Source organism: Hemiscyllium ocellatum, chromosome 22, assembly GCF_020745735.1.
Source record: "Hemiscyllium ocellatum isolate sHemOce1 chromosome 22, sHemOce1.pat.X.cur, whole genome shotgun sequence".
NCBI classification, from domain to species: domain Eukaryota; kingdom Metazoa; phylum Chordata; class Chondrichthyes; order Orectolobiformes; family Hemiscylliidae; genus Hemiscyllium; species Hemiscyllium ocellatum.
The window spans coordinates 45,716,447-45,740,674 of NC_083422.1; the positions used below are offsets into that span (position 1 = coordinate 45,716,447).

The following is a 24,228-nucleotide window of genomic DNA, read 5'->3' on the forward strand; positions in this document are numbered from 1 at the left end:
CCTTTTTTGGATAATCGAGGTTTCCCTGTATATGGGCCAGGTGCTGGCAGGTGGGACTAGATTGGGTTGAGATTTCTGGTCCGCGTGGATGAGTTGGACTTAAGCGTCTGTTTCCGTGCTGTACATCTCTAATGACTCTATGACTCTATATGGTGAATAGGACTAGGAACTGAATATTCAAGGATATTCAATGTTCAGTAAACTCCAATGAAGGCAGGCCCAATGTTTCCAACCTTGCCTCCTCAGACCAAACCCAGTATCAATTGAATGAACCTCCTCTGAATTGCTTCTAGCATATTTATATCCTTTCTTAAATGAAATGACCGAAACTGTACACAACAATGCAAATATGATCTGCAGTGCCTGTACAGTTGTAGCAAAATATCCCAACTTTTATATTCCATTTTCTCTTAAATAATACGCTGCTTTTCTTTTGTTCTGGCCAAAGTGAACAATTTCATATTTTCATACAACATATTCCATCTAAGCTTTTGGCAATTATTGCAGAAGGAATAGAGTTTAAAAGTATGGAAGTGTTGCTGTAACTGTACAAGACATTAGTGAGACTACACCTGGAGTATTCATGCAATTCTGTCCACTTACTTGAGGAAGTATACAGAGGAACCTCGATTATCCGGTATTTGATTATCCAAATTTCAGAATATCTGGCAAGATCACAAGGTCCCGATGCTTGGCTAAACTATGTTCTCCAGCATATGATTAACCGACCGAAATACTCCCCACCTGTGTCCTTCGGATAATCAAGGTTCCTCTGTATTTGGATTGTAGGCAGCTCAGAGGTGAATCACTAGATTGAATCCACAGATGGGAGGTTTGTCTTATGAAGAACATATGCTGTCTGGAGTTTAGAAGAATGACAGGACATCTAAATGATGTATTTAAGACACAAAAGTGGATTGACAAAGTAGATTTAGAAAGGATGTTTACTCAAATGGGGCAATCTGGAACATGAGGTCATAATTTTAGGATAAGGGGTACCAGATTTAAAACCGATGAGGAGAAACTACATGTCTCAAAAAAATCATGAATCTGAAATTCACTACCCAATAGTGCTGGGCTTTTGAGTAAGTTTCCGGAGAAGTTAGAAAATTTCTTCATTAGCAATGGTTTGAAGGGTTGTGGAGAGGGGCAGGGAAGTGTTGTTAAACCGAGATGAGATCAGCAATTATCATAACAAACAGCTGAGGTCCCAGTTCTTATGTTGTACCTGACAGTTTTTTCCACTCTCTCAACATACCTTTTTGGTTTGCAGACCATATGTCCTCTTCACAACTTACTTTCTTACCTATCTTTAAGTAAGTTTAACAACCAGGTCCTTTATCCAAGTTATTAATATAAATTGTAAATAGTTGAGGCCCCAGCACTGATCCTTTGGGACTCAACGAGTTAATAGCTTGCAAAACCAAAAGTTAACCATTTATCCCTACTCCTTGTTTTCTGTTAGCTAACCATTCTTCTATCCATATTGTTAGGTTATTCCCTATCTGATGTGTTCTTATTTTGCATTGTAATATTTGTAGCAGCACCTTGTCAAATGCCTTCTGGAAATCCAAGTATAACACATCCCCTTTTTCACATTGCTTGTTACTTTCTCAAAGTTCCAATAACTTAGTCAAATACAATTTTGCATTCACAAATTAAAATAAAATACTGCAAGTGTAGGAGATCTGAAATAAAAACCATAATTGCTGGAGAAACTCATCAAGTATAGTAGCATCTGTGGAGAGAGAAACAGATTTATTCTTTCAAATCCAAAGACTTCTTTGGAACATGCCCTCTCACAAAATCATGCTGACTCTTCCTAATTGTACTGAGATTTTCTAAGTTACCTGGCACTACTCAGGAGCAGCAGAGTGTACCATTTACAGATGTAGTTCAGAAATTCACCATGTTTCTTAAACATCACCTTCAAACACATAACCTCTAGTGACACAGGTGGTTCATACAAGGGAACACCATCAGTTGCAGGTTCCCCTCCAAGCCACTCATTATCCTGACTTGGAAATATATTCCCACTCCTTCACTATCGCAGGGTCAAAATTCTGAAATTCCCTCCTAATGACATTCCGAGTCCACCTGCATCAAAAGGACTGTGGCAATTAAAGAAAACAGATTTCCACCACCTTCTCAAGGGCAACTAGGGATGTGTAAGGAATGCCGACCAACAACATCCATATCCATAAAATTTACTTATGACAAATGTTAAGCTATGTAGCCTGTAGTTTCTTGAGTTATTTTTGTCTCCCCTTCCTTGAAAAGAGGATTCACATTTGTGATATTCTAACCTGATGCATCTTTCCAGAATTTAGGGAATTTCAGAAAATTAAAACCAATGCATCTACTATTTAAGCAGTCACTTCTTTTAAAACCTTAGGATGAAGTCCATCAGGAACTGGGTGTCAGCTTTTGGTTCTATTAGTTTTCTCAGGACCTTCTCCATGGTGACTGCAATTGTTTTAAGTTTCTACGTCCCTTTTGCCTCATGATTCTTTTACCTGTCACTGTATTTTGTTATGGACTAAAATGTAAATGGGACTATTTTAAAACCAAGGACTGTGGAAGGAACTGTTGCATTTTTAAAAATAAGTTACTGAAACTGATCATGTGTGATATTTACAGTAGTCTCTTGTTCAAGCAGTGGGGACTATGTTTGTAGATGGCATGGATTTGGAGCAGAAAAATGTGGAAATAGAATGAAATAGGAATGGGGCAATGGAGGAAACAAAGCGGATGAAGTACACACTGGCAGTTAGAGTACAATTTATTAGCACATACAGAGGTAGTGTATAGGTGTATTCGCAGAAATGTTATTCTAATTTGTGAACTGACATAACATGTTGACGTTAAATCCTAACTAGCCAATTGGAATTTAACAACTTGCAAGATTGGTGTTTCTTAATTCATTCTCAGATTACTGACATTGGTGGCAATCCCAAATTGACCTTTAGAAAATGATATTAAGCTGCATGCTTGAACTGTTGCAGTTAGGCACAACCACAGAGTTGTTAAGGAGGGAGTTCCACGATTTTGACCCGGTGACATTGAAAGAACAGTGATATATGTAGCATGTAAAATTTAAATTTATGGGCACGGAAGTAGCACTGGGGAAAGAGGGAGCTGTATCATTGGGATAGCCTTCACTTGCACACTGCTGAGACCAATGTCGAGCAAATCATAGAACTAGGACTAAATGATGGGGGAAATAGAAAGTTCATGCCAGAGGAGATTCAGAAAGTTAATGAGTAGATTTGAAAAAAAATCACAGCAGACTAAAGAATTAAGTCTGTTTCTCTTTTCACAGATGCTGCCAGACCTGCTGAGTTTCTCCATCATTTTTTTTTCTTTTTATTTCCAATTTCCAGCATCCACATTACAGGCACTTGCCAGGTTGTGAATGGATTCTGTTCTTCAGTCCATTTGCAAATCGATTTGTATGCAAGTCAGAACACCATGCAGGACAACATAAATTACCAGTTCATAAGTACAGGAAATGTTCGAATGTCAGATCATTAAAATTACACCCCTGTAGGGGATCGTGTTTGTAGGTACGAGCATTTGTAAATCGGACATTTATAAACTGGGGAACCCTATATTTTGCTTTTATTAAGACATGGTCAATTTATCACATTAGTGAAAGAGGTATAACCAGAATGTGACAGGAAGGAAAGAGTGAGCAAACATATGAGTGCACCAGCACATCAGAGTGGGGAAGTAGGAATGAAAAGACAGAATTAAAGGCTCTTCAACTGACTGCATATAACATTCATGACATGATGAACTGATAACACAAACAGAAATATTTGAGCTTTAATTATTACAGAGACATGGTTGCAACATGACTAAGGCTGGAAACAATATGTTCAAGGGTATGTGACATGTTAGAAGAATAGGAAGAAAGGAAAAGAGATCAGGTAGCTCTGTTGAGCAAGATGTAGAATCAGTTTAGGTAAAGATAAGAAATAGCAAAGGAAAGTAGTCACTGGTGGGAGTAATTTATGGGTCCTATAAATGGTAGCTATATTGTAAGACAGAGTATAAATTTATTGGGATGAAGGATTGACTGGCTAGCTGAACGTTTTTTGCCTATCCCTAAATTATAGAGAAGTGATGGTGAGCTACCTCTTGAGCCGCTCAAATGCATTTAGTGCAGGTGCACCTACCATGCTGTTAGGGAGTTCCAGGATTTTGATTAACTGACAGCGAAGGAACAGTGATAATGTCCAGGTCAGGATGGAGTGTGTCTTGGAGGGGAACTTGCAGGTGGTAGCCAGGATATATAACTACTGTCCTTCTACGTAATAGAGGTTGTGTATTTAGAAGGAGCTGTTGAACAAGGTTTGATTAGTTGCTGCAATGCATTTTGTAACTAGTACATAGTGCTGTCATTTTGCATCAGTGCTGGAGGGAGTGAATGTTTTAAGTTAGTAGGTGGTTTGCCATTTAGATGAAGACTTGTAATAAGGGTACTGCAATAATCATGGGCAATTTTCATCTTCATATAGATTGGATAAATCAATTGGTGGAGGTAACCTTCAGGATGAGTTATAGAACTTTTGGGATAGCTTCTCAGGACATTGCATTCTGTAACCAATTGGAGATAGGCGAGTTCAGATCTGATAATATATAACAAGACAGGATTAATTAATAATCTCTGCCGCAAAAGACTCTTCAAGCAAGAATTATCACAACATGATAAGAATTTCAAATAAAAACAGAAAGTTCTCGAGAAACTCTGCCAGTCTTGCAACATCTTAGACAGAAACAGAGTTAATGTTTCAAGTCCAATATGAATCCTCTTCAGCTGTTGAAACACAGGAACAAAATCTGGGGCCATAGATTCAGATCAGATGGATTTGACAGATGGTGAGCAAATGTAGCTGCATTAAAAAAAATGATTTCATTATAATTTACCACAGCAAGCTTATTAATCAATTCTATTGTTAAGCTTTGAAAAAATCATGGATTTCTTTCATTTATGCCAACATTGCCCCACTTTCAGCCACATAACTCTCACACCTTCTGCAATATCAATGTTCACCATCATTTAAGGAATATCATGATTTATTTCTGTTTACTGCATTCATTTTAAGAGATTTCTATGAAGTGATTTTAAAAACTGTACTTATAGAGTTATTTCAGAATTCTCCATTAACGCTCTACCTCAAAGTTAAAATTAACATTACTCAATCTGACCCAGGTTTTGTTTGCACCTACTCTGCTGGTACTGAAAATAAAGATTTGCAGAAGGAACTGTAACGAATGAAAAATCAAGTCAAAACCACCAGAAACGCTCAAAATGGCACACTGACAGTAACACAAGACACATGTACACACACCCAGTTGCATCAGAGGTTAGAACATCCTTTTTTTTTAGAAAGAGAAGCACTGTGAAAATACAAAGTGTTTAATCTTACACCACTTCTCTTTTCTTGCAGTCACGGAATTAAACATGAAATTGTGCATGCTGTAAGAGAGTGCAGAGCTTTCTTCACCTGGGCTTTGTTGGCGGTTACACATTCCTCCCAGAGTCCACCTCCGGTCCAGCCGCCGCAGATGGGCTTTGCGTCTCTTAGTGACTACAAGCATGGAGGGAAATGTGAAAACAAAACACACAAAAAACAAACAGGAAAGTGTTTACAACGAAGAGATGAACATGTTGACAAAGCAATTACGAGAATCAAGACTGGAGGAAGTTTTGGAGCTGAACCTCTATAAATAATCCATTTATAGTAAAAACACCCAAAGCTGATCAAGGCTACGTACTCTTGACATCTATGACTCTGTAAATTAGAACAGGTCCAAAGTATTCCTTCAGTTTAGTAATGTAGAATACATTCAAGAAAGCTGCATATCCCCATAACTTGTGACCAATCTTGGCAACTATTAGCTGCATAAACTAGAATTCAATAATGAGAGCTGGCTGGTAATTAATTGTAAAGGTGGGGAAGCATAGATCTGAAGCCCTTCTGTCTCATCAATAAGCTGTCCATAGTATCAAGGATTGTCAATAACAGCAACTTCATTTATTTAGGACTTTGGTGAGATAACGCCAGGAATAAAATGCACAGGTTTGGTCTTTATAGGTGAGGATGTTAATACTAGCCTTAATGTGGGACAATTAACGTTCTCTAGGTTGGTTCCTAGATTGACAAGGTTGCCCTATGAGGAGTGAGTGACTGATATGAGCCCATATTCTAGAAGAATGAGAGATACCAAAATGGCAAGAGGCAGTTTTCGCTGAGTGGAGAGATTAGGGGTTAAATGCTAAGAATAAGGAGCCAACCATCTGAAACTGAGATAATATGGATGCCTTCACTCAAAGAATTGTGAATCTCTTGTCACAATGTAACTTCACAACTTTAGTAGCTGTTCATGGATTGAAATAATCAATAATAACTCTTTCTGGAATTAAATGTTCCTCAAGATGAAAGGGTCAAGGAGAAACAGTTATAAAGGAATTGAAAACATCATGTGAATTAACCATTTGTGGGAAGACACAATATGAACACACTGTTTCCTGGGACAGAGAAGATAACAACTGCTTGGTAATCTGCTGCCTTGTGACAAATGGGCAATTAAAACTGCCTGCAGAAGGAATGGTCTGAAGTGAAATGGTTGATTTCAGGAAAAGCTGTGTTTCAAACAGACAACTAACCCTGAATGTAACAGGGAATGGGGTGCTACCTCGATAAGAAGACAAGCTGCAGACTTGAGGTCTCCAAAAGTGTAGTCATTGTTGAGAATGAAATAAAATAATGCATCATCAATAATGTCACACTGCAAACTTGAAAGAGAGCAAATTGTTTAAGAGATAAATACCAGAACTCTACCCTCAGCAGAACTCTGAAGAACAACAGTGCAGAAGGATCGATCACTGAAGACTTCCAGGGACAGGCACTATTGGTGGAATCCAGGCCAGATTCCATCATTAGTCAGGTAATAGCCAGGTTGAGTTGGGAAGCTTAATTTGCTTAGTTGAGCTATCTATTTTGGTTGCTATAAGCAACAAAGATTAAATCATTCTTTCAGTACCTGACTGTCTGTGAGATTTCTTAATAAGTAGCCAAAGTAAAGAAAACTTCTGGTGGTTTACTCACAACATTTGGAATTCTCTAACCTAGAAAGCTGCGGATGCCTAATTGTTGAATATATTCAAAACTAAGACTGATAGATTTTTAATGACTAACTGTTTAAAGATAGTGGAGATGCAACAGTAAAGTGGAGTTCAGGCAGAAGATCAGCCATGATCTTACTGAACGGTACAGCAGGCTCCATGGACTATTTCTTTTTTTTTAGATATAACATCCTTAACATTGCAAAACACCACATAGCACTTCACAGGGGCATTATTAGACAAGATTGACAATGAGGTATATGAGGAGATATTAGGGCAAGTTATCAAAGACTTGTCCATAGTAGTAGGTTTAAAGGAGCTTCTTAAATGAGGACACAAGTAGTATAGAAAAAAGGTTTACGTAGTAAGTTCCAGGGAGGTACAGCCATCAATGGCAGTGTGATTAAATGGGGTATGTGCAAGAATCAAAACTTGAAGGAGCATAGATATTGGAGGCTGTAGACTTGGAGGAGACGAGAAGAGACAAAGGGTAACGACATAAAATGATTTGAAATTAAGAATAAACATTTTAAATTTAAATGGCTGCCTTCAGTGAGCACAAGGGTAATTGGTGAAGGAAACCTGGTGTTGATTAGAATCTATCAGTGGAATCTTAGAAATGTTGAACTTACTAGAGGGTAGAAAATGGGAAGTTTTGAGAACATCAGAGTAATTGAGCCTGAAGTAGCAAAGAAATCAATAAGTATTTTGATAACAGGTGACAACAATCAAGAGATCTGATGGTGATCTGTAATTCTAGCTGAGTGTCATCAGCATTTGTGCAAAATTCTGTAAGTAACAGTGTGTGAGCAAAAAGAGGAACAAGTGCAGAAAATTATCTGACTTGGACAATTAATGAGTTGACGCAGAGAGCTGTGCTAGCCAAGAATGAAGTTAATGATGTTTTATTCAGAGAATCCCATGAATTTGGGCATATGAATATCAAAAATTAACAAGACTAAGTTCTATCTTTGATGATCTTGCATGAAAAGACAATCTATCGGTTATTGTCTCAACTCATTCAAGAAGAACAACTCTAGAAAAATTCCATCAGCAGAAAGTGTCTCATGCCGATAAAACTTTATTCTAGCATGAGCTGCTAGGTCAAGTAAAAGTAGAAAATCCAAAGGTGTGGGAAGCATTCCAACACTATGGTGCAGTAGACTGGTGATTCCTTCAGTGCATAACAAGATGTTGAACACTCAATGCTGTGGGAATTTACCTCATGCTTTCAGGCTTCTATGAGCTAGCCTACAAAGGATGGTTCTATATAAAATGGTGAGGAAGGGGATACATTATTCATAAATTCCCACTGATGTCAAGTAGAACCGAACAAAAGCTGCAGTCTCAAGATGCATCTAAAGTTGGTGACAGGCTGGAGTACGCATTAGGCTGTGGCCTATTGCGACCAATCTCCTTCTGTTCAGTACTTTCTCAAATACAGCAACAGGAGTCATTGTGCAGAAGGCATGCTCTGTCAGTCATACTGGTTTCTGGTTAATAGGTTGACAAGATTACTTACCAATTGCCATGAAAATACTGGCAGAAACGTTAAAGCAGCAGAGTCAAAACTGACACAGGCTTGAGCTTCGAGATGCAATCTGTCGCTAGACCATCAAACTGGTTTTAGAAATACATGACAAATCTCAAATTTGCAGATCTCACAGAAATTCATAAATGTAGAGATCACAAGGAGATAGTAACAGACCTTAGCAGAAATGGAGAGCTGAAATGGAAAGTCCCTGAACCAGTGAAAATACAACCTTTTTAGCAGAACCCCAAAGACTGTTCCCAGCATGTCAGTTTTTATAATTTTGGCATTTAGTCACTCGTCCGTAAGCCATATTTCTGAGGTTTTAGTAAACCAGCAGTGAGCAAATCGAATAATACTGTCACTGGTATTCCTCTCTTAGGTGAAACTACAAATAGTGGTCACACAAAGATTGGCTTCTTAGAGAAAGAGCACATGCAACTGCACTAAAAAAAGCTAAGGGAGCCACTTCAATCTGATGTCTTATGATTAAGTGAGAGACTGGAAATGAGGACCAGTACTGTACCAAGGATGTTACCCAGGCCCATGGCATATCTCTCCCCACAATATCTGTGCTAGGATCTTACTTTGGCTCAGTGCTTTCAAATCAAAAGCTAAGAATCCAGCAAGGTATTTATTTTCTGCTGATACTATCGGTTTTCAGTGCTAACTGCTCACTCATGTTTAAGCAAACCAAACATTCCTCCAGTCCAGATATCACAAGTGTTTTAATTTTAGTAATGACAATGAGACTACAAATAAGTAATAGCTCTTTTAACACTCTGAGTAACAACCACCTTCCATCATTGTGAAACATCCACACACTCTCAGCCTAACAATTTTGGAGACACAGTAGGAAAACTGGAGCCACTTTGTATATTGGACTGGGTGAACAGATTATAAACATGAAACAAAAGGTTACTGCACATGCTAAAAGCTCAAGGTGTTGGGATAAGAGATTAGCATGGATATAGGATTAGCTAATTACCAGGAAACGAATTTGATAAATTGGTCATTTTCAGATTTGCAAACTGCATAGAGTGAACTGTTGCAGACATCAGCGCTAAAGCCTCAACAACTTTTGTATTAGTAACTTGAATGAAGAGGCAGACTGCACTGTAGCCAAATTTGCAGATGATACAATAGTTGGTAGGAAAGTAAGGTATATGGAGCATACAGAAGTCTGCAAAGGGGTATTGCTAAGTTAAGTAACTAGGCAAAAGTTTGCCAAATGGAATGTAATCTTTATTTTTTCAAGAGATGTCGGTCTCACTGGCAAGCAGGAGGCTGGAAGAACACAGCAGGTCAGGCAGCATCTGGAGGTCGAAAAGTCAACGTTTCGTGTGTAAACTTTCTTCAGGACTTTGCTGAGAACTTCTTCAAAGTGGGCATTCTTTGAAGAGACTTCAGTGGTACAAAGTTGGTTCAAGACAAAAAAACTGCAGATGCTGCAATCCAAGTCCTGAAGAAGGTTACACCCAAAAAGTCAATTTCTCCACCTCCTGATGCTGCCTGGCTCGCTATGTTCTTCCAGCCTCCTGCTTGTCTACATGAGATTCCAGCATCTGCACAATTTCCCTTCTAAATATTGGAAAATGTAAGGTTGTTCAGATTTTTTTTAATTGGAAGACAGTGGAGGATGCTGCAGTACAGTTGGATCTGCATTATCTTGTCGATGCATCACAAAGATGCAGGTACAATAAGTCATTAGGAAGGCACAAAAGACCATAAGATCATAAGGTACAGGAGCAGAAGTAGGCCATTCAGCCCATCGACTCTGCTCTACCATTCAATGAGGTCATGGCTGATCTGATAATCCTTAATTCCATTTTCTTGTATTTTTCCCGTAACCCTTGATTTCCTAATTGACTAAAAATGACTATCTCACTCTCAAATATACTTAATCACTTAGCTTCAACAGTCCTCTGTGGTAAAGGATTCCACAAATTCACAAAGCTCTGAGAGAAGAAATTCCTCCCATCTCTGTCTTAATGGTGTGACCTCATCATCTGAGATTATGCCCTCTGGTCCTAGACTATCCCACAAGGGGAAGTAGCCTTCCTGCATCTACCCTGCCAAATCCTCTAAGAATCCTGTTTGTTTCAGCAAGATTACCTCTCATTCTTATATATTCCAATGAGTACTGGCCTCCCTCTCCTCCTCAAAAATCAGTTCAAAGAATAAATTCACAGAACGACTTTTTGTAGCTCCAATTGTCTTATTATTGGAACAGATTAATTATTTCCACCCACAGTACTCAGAGAGTTAAAAAATAATTGCCGTTGTACAACAAAATGATTCAAAACAATCACTGAAAATAAACTGGAAAAAGGTGAATAAATAAGGTCTAGAAATTACATGAAGAGACACAACTTTAAGAACTAAGCGAGAAAATGAGTAAAAATTAAATCAATACACAATGAATTAGTAGATGGAAACATTAGATGCAACAAGAATATTGGACTTGCTGGACAAGAAAAGACCAAGGTCCAACTGATTCACCTTGTATCATACTGGTAGTTGGATAATGCAACAATCATTGATTAATCATAGTGGTAAGCCTCTATTAAGAGACACAAACATGAGGATAAGAAAACCCTAACAGTGGAGGGCTTTAGAATGCATGTTTAAATTTCCCCATTTCTCTGAGCAACCTACAACCACATGTCATATCCAAAATTATTCATGGACTGGATCCCATAATATTAAATTTTCTCAATGAAATTTATCTTACTTTCATTCATATGAGCAAACAGACATCACTAAATTAGATTTGTACAGTAGAGAAGGAGGTCATTCAGCTCATCATGTCTGCACTGGCTCTGTAATGCAACATTTCACTCAGAGCCATTCTTTTACTTTCTCCCCAGCACATTCTTCCTGTTCAAATAACCATACAAATCCCTTTCGAATGTCTCAATTGAACCAACCCCTATTAGACTCTCAAGCAGTGCATTTTAAGCCTTAACGACTGCATGAGAATATTTATCCTCATTTCAGCTTCTTTCACTAATTACTTTAAGTTGGTGCACTCTCGTTCTTGATCCTTTCACAAGTGGGAGCATTTTCTTCCTATTTGCTCTGACCAGAGCTCTATTTTGAATAATTCTCCTCTTAGCCTTGTCTTCAACAAGGTTCAGTCCCAACCACTCCAATCTATCTTAACAGCTGACATTCCTCAACCCTTTAACATTTCTTGCACTCTCACCACCACCATCACAAGTTTCTTCAAGTTTGGCATCCAGAAGTAGGCACAATATTTTAGCTAAGACCTCAGTAGTATTTTATACAAGTTCAACATAAACTCCTTGCTCTACACTCTAAGCTCTCATTAAGACCAGGATGTTGTGTACTTTATGAGCCACTCTCTCCACCTCTCCTTCCACCTTTCATGATTTATGCACATTGATATTTATGTCACTCTGCTCCTGCACACCTTTTAGATTATACACTTTATCCTTTTCAAGTTCTACACTGCTCTCCCTGCAGTTTACAATGTTTCCAAGTTATGTACCATCTACAAAATTTGAAAGTGCTCCTGTACCCAAGCTCTAGACCATTTATAGAAATGCAGAGGTCCCAACACCGACCTCTAAGGAACTCCAGTATGAATTCTTCTTCAGCCCATGTAATATCTGTTTCCTATAACACGGCCATCTTTGTATGTACATTTCATCCTGCCCTTCTATTCTATGAGTTCTAACTTTGTTCTTAAGTGTTGTGATTCCAGCTTTCTTAATAGATCCTCAAAGAAAACGATCTCCCTTGTATAATATCACGTTGACTGCTTGATTTTACTATAATTTCTTTTCTGTTAGTTAGCCAATCCATTATTCATGCTAATATACTATGCCAACATGATCAGTTCTTATTTTGTGTGGTTAAACTAAACACTGAAAGGTTAGATTCAGTTGCACGGGAAATTATGCAAAATGTTGAAGTGGGATGGCTCAGCAGAGATGATTAAAGTTTCCAGAAAAAGTAAAGTGCGGAAAGGATCAGGAATCCAACTTTAGACACAGCAGATAAGGGGACAGCTATGAGAATGTGGGCAGTCAATGCAGTTCTGAGGGTGTTGTACTTAAATGCATAAAGTAAATGAAAGAAGGTAAATGAGCTTGCAGCTCAGATTGAAACTGGCAGGTTGTGAGTATCACAGAGACGTGGACGTGCAAGGGGGTCAGGGCTGGAAACTAAACTTCCAGGTAGATAGACAAAGCGGGAGAGTTACCTTGTTAGTAAGAAATTAAATTAAATCAAAAGCAAGAAGAAATATCACGTCAGAAGGTGTAGAATCTGCGATGGGTAGAATTGAGGAACTGTAAAGGAAAACAATTTGTGTACAGGCCTTGTAACAGTAGTCAGGGTGTGGGGAAGAAAATAACTCAGGAGATAGAAAAGGCACATAAGAAAGGCACTATTACAAGTACTATGATGAAATACTTCAATATGGAGGTGGACTGAGAAAATCAGGTTGGTAGAAGATCTCAAGAAAAGGAATCTGTGGAATGTCTACGAGTTGGATTTTTGGAGCAGCTTGTGGTAGACCCATTAGGGAACAGGCAGTTCTGGTTTTGGTGATGTGTAATAGGCAGTCTTGATTAGGGAGCATAAAGTAAAGGAGCTAAGGAGCAGTGACCATAGCATGATAGAATCCACCCTGCAGTTTGAAAGGAAAAAACTGGAATCAGGTGTAACAGGATGACAATTGAGCAAAGGTAACTACAAAGACATGAGGGAAGAGCTGGCCAGAGTTGATTGGAAGGGCAACCTCACAGGGAAGACAATGGAGCAGCAATGGCAGGATGTTCTGGCAATAATTTGGGGGCACAGCAGAAATTCATCCCAAAGGAGAAGACAATGTAGTGAAGATTCGTGGGAAGTCAGAGGATGGGGAAGCCTTTCAAAATCAGTAGATGATAACTAAAAGAGCAATAAGTGGGAAAAGATGAAATATAAGAGCAAGCTAGCTAGTAACGTAAAAGAAGATTGCAAGAGTTTTTTTAGTTATCTAAATGAGAAGACAGAGGCAAGACTGGACCACTGGAAAATGAGACTGGATAAGTAGTAATGGAGAACAAAGAAATGACGGAGGAACTAAATAGGTATTTTACATCAGTCCTCACAGTGGAAGGCAAGAGAACTTCAAGAGAGTTGCAAATCAGAGGTGAGTGTAGTGACCATCACTAAGGACAAGGTGGTGGGGAAGCTAAAATGTGTGAAGGTGGATAAATCACCAGGACTAGTCTACAGAATTCTGAAGGAGATGGATGAGGAGATTGTGGAGGCATTGGTTGTGATCCTTCAGGAATCACGGGAGACAGGATGGTCCCAGAATGGCTAATGTAACACCCTTGCTAAGACTGAAGGGAAGCAGTGAACAGTAAATCATAGGCCAGTTAGCCTGAAATCAGTTTTTTTGAGCCCATTATTAAGGGATGGAATTGGGGAATACTTGGAAGAACATTGTAAAATAGGGCTGAATGGGCACAGTTTCATCAAGGAGAGGTCATGCCTGACAAACCTATTACAAATTTTTGAGGAGGTAACAAGCAAAGTTAGAAAATGGAGAGCCAATGGATTTCCAGAAGGCCTTCGACAAGATGGTGCACAGGAAGATGCTAAATGAGACAAGAGCCTATGGTATTAGAAGCAAGGGACTGGCATGGATAATTGATTGGCTTACTGGAAGAAGGTTGAGAGTGGGGATAAAGGGGTCTTTTTCAGGATGGCAGAGTTCTGCAGGGGTCTATGTTGGGACCACAATTATATTCATTATACATTAACAAACTGGATGAAGGAACTGAGGGTATTGTTGCTACATTTGCAGGTGACACAAAGATAGTGGAAGGACAGATAGTGTTGAGGAAGCAGGAAAGCTGCTGAAGGACTTGGACAGGCTCGGAGAATGGGCAAAGAAATAGCAGATGCAATACAATATGGGAAAGCATAAGGTTATGCACTTTGGTAGGAAGAATTGAGATATAGACTATTTTCTAAATGAAAAAGGCTTTAGAAATCTGAAGCATAAAGGTGCTTGGGAGTCCAAGTTCAGGTTTCTCTTAAAGTTAACATTCAGGTTCAGTTGGCAGTTAGGAATAGCAGAGAAGTCCCACTGAGGCTGTATAATACTCTGGTCATTTGGAATATTGTGAGCCCTGCATCTAAGGATGGATGTGCTGGCCTTGGAGAAAGTTCAGAGGAGGTTTATCAGAATGATCCCAGGATGATGGGTGTGTCATATGAGGAATGGTTGATGACTCTGGATCTGTATTTGATGGATTTTAGATGGATTGAGGAGTGGTGAGATCTCATCGCAACTTACAGAATACTGAGAGGTCTGCGTAGAGTGGACATGGAGCAGATGTTTCCATTAGTAAGAGAGACTAGGACTCAAGAGTACAGCCTCAGAGAGAAAGAAGGCCTTTTAGAACAGAGATGACAAGGAATTTCTTCAGCCAGAAGGTAGTTAGAATGTGGAAATCATTGCGCAGTGGGCAGTGGAGGCCAAATCATTGAATGTCTTTAAGACAGAGATAGCTAAGTTCTTGATTTGTAATGTGATCAACATTATGGGGAAAAGGCAGTAGAATGGAATTTAAGTATTTCATTTAATGGAATGAAAGTAGTATTTCAGCCATGATCAACAGCAGAGCAGACATGATAGACCAAATAGCCTAATTCTGCTCCTATATCTAATGGTTTTTATGGTGTAATAACCTTTTATGTGGCATCTTACTGAACTTCCCACCTTTGGGAAATTTAAAGCACTACACCTATTGCTTCCCAATTGTCTATTCTGCTTTTTGCATCCTTTAATAATTCATTAAACACAATTTTTCTTGCATGCTGACACACGATTTTCCAACTATCTTGCTCCTACTTTCTGAATAACAGGTTCCAACATTTTGCCAATGACAGACGTTAGATTAAGTGGTCTACTATTTCCTGCTTTCTGTCTCTGTCCTTTCTTGGACGCAGGAATAACATTCGTGGCTTTCCAATCTGCTGACACTTCTTCAGAATCTTGGGAATTCTGGATGATTACAACCAATTCATCTATTACCTCTGCAGCCAGTTCTTTTAACTCCCTAAGATGCAAGCCATCAGATCCAGGGATTAGTCAGCCTTTAATCATGTTAGTTTTCCTCGTATTTTTTTCAACGGCTTTAAGTATTACCCTTCTCTTTGCTCCTTGATTTTCTCAATTATTTTTTGAATTATTCTCAGTCTTCTACTATAAAGAAAAATAAAAAGTATTGTTCAAAGCCTCTACCATTTCTTGGTTCTCCATTATTAATTCAGCCGCATCATCCAAAAGACTAACATATACTTAGCTTTTCTTACACTGGACACAGATGTATCTGAGAAAGTATACTGGCAATGCTCTACCTGAATAAGTTAAACTCACATCACTGGGTACAAAAACAAAAAGTGCTGGGCAAAATTCAGCAGGCCCAGTACCATCTGCAGAGAGAGAAACATAACGAATGTTTCAAATCTGATGTGACTCTTCTCTGAACTGAGCAATGCATTACCCAAATAAATTAAATCACTGAGTACTGATTAAGCAAAGCAGCAAATGGCATATTTGAAGAGTGGATCCATTACCTTCTCCAGCTCTTGTAGTGCTGATGTCCAGGTCATCTCGTGTTCCATTTTGTGCTTCTAGATATGTGGCTGGGACCCAGCCCTGCTCCTCTGCTGTACTGACAAACCACCAGCCTGAAATGGAGAAAGTAAAAATTAAACTCAGTACTGGTAGTAGTGGTTCAGACAAATCTAACATCGGTCTTGCGATATTTTTGTACAATGTTCATCTCAACCATGAAAAATACAATTAAAAATACTGTTAAACTTAGTCTGCAGTGAGCCAGCATGAAATCAGGCAGACTTAAAGCAGGACAAAAGAGTTGTGGGCAGTTCAGAGTTAGCACAAGGTCAGGGAGGCAGCTTAAAACAGCATGCAAGAGCACTGGAGATTTTTTGATTTGAGAGATATAGAAAATCAGAAGTGTAACTTAACTGGAAAATAGTTTTAAGGAGACCAAGAATTGAACAGGATGGATGAGTTTGAAAAATATTCAAAGGGTAATATTGCAGGAAAAACATTTTACTAAGTGGCGTCAGGAGCCTGCACAGGTTGAATGGTAACAAAAACAGAAATTGCTAGAAAAGTTCAGCGGGTCTGGCAGCATCTATGGAGAAAAAGTAGAGTTAACATTTCAGGTCCAATGACCTACTTTCAGAATGGTGACTTTGATAAGTAAAGACTGGTGAGTATTTCTACTATACTAAGTTAATGTAAAAATTGGTCTTTCGCACCGGATACAGTAAATTAGGTTGGAGGAAAGGCAGGTGAACAACTGTTTGGGGCCCTGGATGGAGACAAGATGGGTGGTGTGCAGCAGGTATTGTATCTTTTACAGTTGCAGGGGAAAGTACCTGGGAGTTTGGGGGGTTGGCAGCAAGAGTGGCACGAACCAAGGACTGGCAATGGGAACAGTCTCAGCCACCAATTCGATTAACTCTCCCCCCACCCCGTTGACCAACCAAGTCGCACCCTCTACCTGTGTTCACTGACATCTACTTCACCACTCACCCCATGTCCCCCACCTCTTTATCTGCAGCTCCCCTAACACCCACTCCTAGTTCAAAGAAGGGTTATACCAGAAACATTGACTTGTCCACCTCCTGATGCTGCCTGGCTTGCTGTGTTCTTCCAGCCTCGCACCTGCCTCTGTGGCGCAATTGGTTAGCGCGTTCGGCTGTTAACCGAAAGGTTGGTGGTTCGAACCCACCCAGGGGCGGTGTGTTTGCTGCACGTTCTTGGATTTGAGGCCGTCCGCTTTTAATGGGGTCAGGAAAATGTTCCCCAAACAGAAATCCTTTCCCCAAAGGGGTTTCTGGATTGAATTAATGTCTGACGTGAGGGAATGCGGATGCTGAGAAGCCGAGACAAAAAGAGGGCGGCACGGTGGCACAGTGGTTAGCACTGCTGCCTCACAGCGCCAGGGACCTGGGGTTCAATTCCCGCCTCAGGCGACTGACTGTGTGGAGTTTGCACATTCTCCCCGTGTCTGCGTGGGTTTCCTCCGGGTGCTCCGGTTTCCTCCCACAGTCCAAAGATGTGCGGGTCAGGTGAATTGGCCATGCTAAATTGCCCGTAGTGTTAGGTAAGGGGTATATGTAGGGGTATGGGTGGGTTGCGCTTCGGCGGGTCGGTGTGGACTTGTTGGGCCGAAGGGCCTGTTTCCACACTGTAGGGAATCTAATCTAAAGCCTCCTGTTTGTCTACCTTGGATTCCAGTATCTGCAGTTTTTTTTTACTCTAACCATGTATCGAGTTGTAGTTACAGGAAATCTGTGTTTTGGATCTAAAGCAGCAACTGGAGTCACTGCAGACTACATGCAAGACTAAAATTTTCATGGATAATTTACACAACAGGGTGGTCACATTGCAGCTAAGGAATGAAAAGGCAGAAAGAGAATGGGTGATTGTCAGATAGAGTAAAAACATCAAGCAAGGAGTGCAGCTCATAAACCTCTCAAACAGGTTTTCTGTTTTGCTTATAGCTGAGGGAGTTGGTGTATTAGGGAATGCAAAGAAAGGCAACTCCAAAGCATCAGAATGACTGCCCTGCATGGGGGAGAGAATGAAAAAGAGTGGGAAAACCAAAGTGATAGAGGATTATATCAAAAGGAGAACAGATGTTTCTGCATCCAGAGATGTGACACCAGGAGTGATGCTGTAGCCAACTGGGGTAGTACGCTATAAATCGAGCCCGACTATTCCTCAAATTGTATCAAATGTTTATTTTATAAAATACACATAGTACCCCAATTTTCCTAATTTTCAGACCAACAATGATAGAAATCATGGACTAGATTTCTGTCCTTAACAAGAATTATTATTTAATATCAGTACTTAGACAACAGCTATAGGTAAACAGAAATATACTATTGGCATATAACAATACCAATTAAAATTTTAATTGTTATGAATTCCTCTTATACATACACATACTAACAAATAGATTATTGGCAGAGGTAGAATAAAATGGAACATCAATTCAATGGTCTTTGCTTCCCTATTCTTTTGATCCTTCTTCAGCTGGCCAGGTCTTTGGAGATCAGTTATCTTCCCCTGGAAGTTTCCACTAGTTCATTTAGAAAATGTCTCTGATTTATCTCTTCTCATTGCACAAAATCAAATCTTGGATGGCCTATCCCTGAAATGATTATCAAGGTATCATTCACCTTTTTGCAAACATACTGTGCTTTAAGACTTGTCTTTATGACACTTCTACAATTTTTTTTGTATTCCACACTACTTGTTCTTACTCCTTGTATCATCTAACTTCCACTTTTGGTTTCTAATTTTCTCTCTTTCATTTCCTTCTTTGTTTCCTTCACTCTTGTCTCCCCACTTAGGTTCCCATGCCCCTGCCATTCTAGCTTAATCCAAAGTACTAGTGAATGGTTCGGTGATGATATTGATCCTTGGGATGCAACCCATTCAACTTTTACAGATTTCAGAATTGATTCCTTAGAACTGGTCAAAATGTCTCTCAAGTATCTAAATTCCTTTTGTTGTATATCATCCCTCCAGCCATGCATTCATTCGATTACTACCTTCCAGGTCCTGTTTGGAGGTGGGGTCCAAATGTAATATTTCTAATTTTGCAGATTATTTCTTAAGTAGTAAACTGGAAGGTGTGAATGTAAAAGGGACTTAGATATCCTTGTTAATATGCCTCTGAAGAGTAATATTAGGAAGGGGGATGAAATGTTAGCCTTAATGGGAAAGGATTTGAGTACCAGGAGCTGTGAAGACTTACATCAATTGTAGAAAAGCTTGGATAGATCACACATGGAGGAGAAAGTGAGGACTGCAGATGCTGGAGATCAGAGCTGAAAATGTGTTGCTGGAAAAGCGCAGCAGGTCAGGCAGCATCCAAGGAGCAGGAGAATCGACGTTTCGAGCATGAGCCCTTCTTCAGGAATGAGGAAATCACACATGGAGTACAGTGTGCAGTTTTGGCTTTCTTACATCAGGAAAGATACCACTGCCACTGGCAAAAAGCAACAAAGGTTCACCAGATCTGTTCCTGGGATAGCAGGGTTGTCCTATAATGAGAAATTGGGAAAACTGGGCCTGCTTATTCGAGAGTTTCAAACTATGAGATATTATATCATTGAAACTTAATAAATATTGAAATGGATGGACAGGGTAGTTTCAGGCAATATATTTCCTCTGTTTAGGGAATATAGAACTGGGGTTACAATTTAAAAATCAGGCCATGCTACTTTCGTCTGAGATGAGGAGAAATGATTTTACATAGAGGTTTGGAATTCTTGACTACAGAGGATATGGAGGCTCAGTGTTTGAGAATGTTTAAGGGAAAGATTGATAAAATTTCTGATTACCAATAGAATACAGTGTTGTGGGGATGAGGCAAGTAAAAGGCATTGAAGTGTTCAATCAGCCATTAATGGCTTCCTCCTGTTCCGATGTTCCTTGACAGGAATATGGCAAGCTGCCCTCGTGAATCACCACACGTTATGTGTTGTAGGGACACCAACATGCCGTTAAGGACAGAGTTCCAAATGTTTGGTCTAGCAGCAGTGAAGAAACAGTGCTACAGTTCCAAGTCAGGATGTCATTAGGCTTGGAAGCAAATTTGCAGCTGGAGGTGTTCCCATGCTTCTGCTGCTGCTGTCCTTCTCGGTGGAGATTGCAAGTTTAGTAGGTGTTGTCAGAGCTTTGTCGACAGTAAACACTGTTGTCAATGATGGAGAGAAAGAATGTTGAAGGTGATGGATGGGATGCCAATCATATGGCCTTGTTTAGTCCTGAATTATGTCAAATTCATGAGTGTTGTTGGAACTGCTCTCACCCAGGTTTGTAGACAGTGTTCCATCACACTCCTGACTAATACCTTGAAAATAGTGGACAGGCTTGGGGGAATAAGGATAGAGTCACTTGCCATACCCCTGATCTGCTCTTGTATTTGCATTATATATGTGACTGGTCCAGTCTAGTTTCTGGTCAATGGTAATCCCCGGGATGTTGATAGTGTTAGAAACCATTGATGGTAATGCCACTGAATTCCAGAGGGAGACTGTTTGATTCTCTCCTGTTTGAGATGGTCACAGCCTGTCCCGTGCATGGTATGAATGTTACTTGCTATTTATCAACCCAAACCTGAATACTGTGCAGGCCTTCTTGTATTTGGGCACGAATTGCTTCAATTTCTGAGAAGTAGCAAGTGGTGCAAAACATTGTGCAATCATCAGAGAGTATCCCCACCTCTCATATTTTTATAGAAGAAAGGTTACTGTTAAAGCAGTTGAAGATGTTGGGTCTAGAACATTACCCTAAGAACATTCTGCACAACTGAAATGACTGACCTCCAACAACCACAACTATGGCTATACCAGCTATGGCTCCTACAAATGAAATATTTTCTCCCTAATTCCCATTAACTCAAGTTTTGCTAGGGATCCTTGATGCCAATACTGCCTTGATGACAATAGCAGTCACTCTCATCTCACCTCTGGAGATAAGGTCTTTTGTTCATGTTTGGACAAAGGCAGTAATGAGATCAGGAGGTGAGTGGTCCTGGTGGAATCAAAACTGTGCATCAGTGGGCAGCTTATTGCTGAGTAAGTGCCACTTGAACGCACTGTTAGTGACCCCTTCAATTATATTGCTGATGACTGAAAGTAGATTAACGGGTTGGAAAGTGGCAGGTTGGATTTGTCCTGCTTTTTTTGTGGATAGGACATATCTGACAATCTTCTACACTGCAGATGCCAGTGTTGTAGCTACACTGAAACAGCTTGATTAAAAGCAGTTTCTTCTGGAGTGTAGGCTTTCAATGCTAAAAGTGAAATGTTCGCAGAGCCCATCAGTTTTGCAGTATCCAGTGCCTTCAGCGATTTCTTGATATCATGTGGAGTGATTTGATTAGGCTGAAGACTGGCATCTGTGATGTGAAGGAGGAGACTCCTCTGGATAATCAACTCAATGCTTCTGAGGATAGTTGTGAAGCCTCCAACATTGTTTTTTGCAGTAGGTTAGCTTTTCATTAAGAAAGGATTAATCGTGGAGATGCCTCCTCCTCCAAGTAGTCCTCCAATTGTTCAACGCTATTTATTATATTATGTGACAAGGTTGCAAAGCTTAGATTTGATCCATTCATTGATGCTTTCCTCAATGTGAAGACATCACAAGAACAATGCTGTGCTCACTCCTATCAATACTGTCATGCATTATGCCACTGTCTCCCCTGATAACCATTTCCAAATTGAGACTAGGAGGTTACAAGAACCAGTATTCATTTAGGAAAATTACAATTAATCCCTGTACAAATGAGGCAAACTGATGAAAGCCTTTTTCAACTATTTTACAAAAGCAGACTCCACAAACATTTGGTATGCTTTCCTTTATTGGTCAGAGCATTGAATATAGGAGTTGGGAGGTCATGTTGAGGCTGTATAGGGCATCAGTTAGGCCTCTTTTGGAATGTTATTCCATTCTGGTCTCCCTTCTATAGGAAGGATGTTGTGTAACTTGAAAGGGTTCAGAAAGTATTTACAAGGATTTTGCCAGGGTTGGTGGGTTTGAGCTAAAGAAAGAGGCTGAATAGGCTCTGGCTGTTTTCCCTGAAGCATTGGAAGCTGAGGGGTGACCTTATAGAGGTTTATAAAATCAGGAGGGGCATGGATAGGGTAAATAGACAAGGTCTTTTCCCTGGGATGGGGGAGTGCAGAACTAGAAGGCATAGGTTTAGGGTGAGAGGGAAAAGATTTAAAAGGGACCTAACAGACAACCTTTTCACACAGAGGGTGGTATGTGTATGGAATGAGCTGCCAGAGGAAGTAGGGGAGGCTGGGACAATTACACCATTTAAAAGGCAACTGGATGGGTATGTAAATAGGAAGGGTTTAGAAGAATATGGGCCAAGTGCTTGCAAATGGGCCTAGATTAATTTAGGGCATCTGGTGGCATGGATGAGTTGACCGAATGATCTGTTTCTGTGCTGTACATCACTATTACTCTATAACTACAAGTTTTCCTTGTATTAGTATTTCCATGTCAAAGGCTGTCACGTATCATTAATGTAAGTTGCAAATAGCTACGATATCAGCATGAATGCTTGCAATATTTCCCTATTAAGAGCCTGCTAAACTGAAAATATCCCTTTTGTTACTATTCTTGTTTTCTGTCCTTTCATCAGTTCTCTGTCCATGTTAACAGAATCTCTTAAGACGTCAACAACCTTTTATCTAGCCCTTTGTCAAATACCTCTTCCAAATCCAAATATACTACAGAGGAACCTCGATTATCCGAATATCAATTATCCAAAAATCGGAAAAATATCTCAAGGTCCCAATAGAAAAATCACATCAAAGACATGTTTCACATCTTTTGTTTACAGTGATTAAAAGTGAACTCGGCTTACTGAAATGCTGCCGAGAACAGTCCTGGACATTGATGGGAGACCAGGCACCATCTCCAAATGGCTGATCACATGGCCTCTCTCTCTCTCTCTCTCTCTCTCTCCCCCCCCACACACACACTTTCCCTGGAGTTCTACACAGGGGTATACCCTAAACCCACCTTCCCTGCATAATCTCTCCAACATTGTCCTGTTGAGGGTAAAGGTAGAACCTGTCAAGAAGCTGCAGTAAAAAGTTGTGTGTGTGTGCGTATGTGTGAACGCTATTTGGAGACTCATTCATGGTCCAGCTGGCCCGCAGAGGGAGGGGGCAGGAGCAGACGGGCTCGTGGGGGGCACGGGGCAGGGTGGCCAGGTTGGACTGGGGGTCGGGGCGTGGACGGGGGAGGAGCGGATGGTGGGGACGGTGTTGGACAGGGTTGGGGGCCGATTGGGGGTGTGATGTTAGATAGGGTTGGGTTTGGGGGCAGACTGAGTGCAGTGTTGGATGGGGGACTGGCAGGGTCTCGCACACGGTGTGCTGCTGCCTCGTCTCCTGAATGAGGACCAGATGTAATAGAAAACTCCAAGCCTCAAAGGAAAGGCATTGAATCAATGAACTAAATAATCAATTATCTGAACGAAATAGTGCTCGCCCATCTCGTTCGGATAATTGAAGTTCCTCTGTATATCAAGTTGTTTGCACTCCATTACATATTTCAAAGGCTATAGCAGATGTTCAAAAGTTTCCCTTTCTTAAAACAATGTTGAATCTGCTTAATCGTATTATGATTTTCGAGTGCTCTGTTACTACATCTTTGAAGATGAATTGCAGCATTTTTTCTGATGACTGACATCATGCCAACTCATCTGTAATTCCCTGTTTTCTAACTCCATCCTTGAATAGTGGGTTACCTTTGCTCCCTTTCAGTCCACTGGGACTGCTCCAGAATCTGGAGAAACAATCTGCTGCCAAACTATTTATGGAAATAGTTAAAATATTAGAACACGTTTTAAAATCAGTTTCTTCTGTATTATATTTGTCTTCATTGTTAACTCTGGTTAAACAATATTCTGTTACTTGGCTTTAACAGACAGATTGGCAGTAAGATTAA

The 24,228-nt window shown here is 40.0% G+C and overlaps 1 protein-coding gene and 1 non-coding gene across 5 annotated transcripts in view; one reads left to right on the top strand and one right to left on the bottom strand.

The window, feature by feature from the left end:
• The window catches only part of sh3pxd2aa (SH3 and PX domains 2Aa), a 306,310-nt gene that overhangs the window by 56,976 nt on the left and 225,106 nt on the right, over positions 1-24,228 (bottom strand). For 3 of the 4 annotated variants that reach the window (XM_060842142.1, XM_060842139.1, XM_060842140.1), the window contains 2 exons: positions 16,278-16,391; positions 5,514-5,597 (listed from right to left, as the gene is read on the bottom strand). In XM_060842142.1, coding sequence (XP_060698125.1) covers positions 5,514-5,597; positions 16,278-16,391 — 198 coding nt within the window. The remainder of the gene's footprint in view (positions 1-5,513; positions 5,598-16,277; positions 16,392-24,228) is intronic. The other variant, XM_060842141.1, reaches the window with a different exon arrangement.
• Positions 17,403-17,476, top strand: trnan-guu (transfer RNA asparagine (anticodon GUU)). Its single transcript has one exon. It is a non-coding gene; the product is annotated as a tRNA-Asn (tRNA).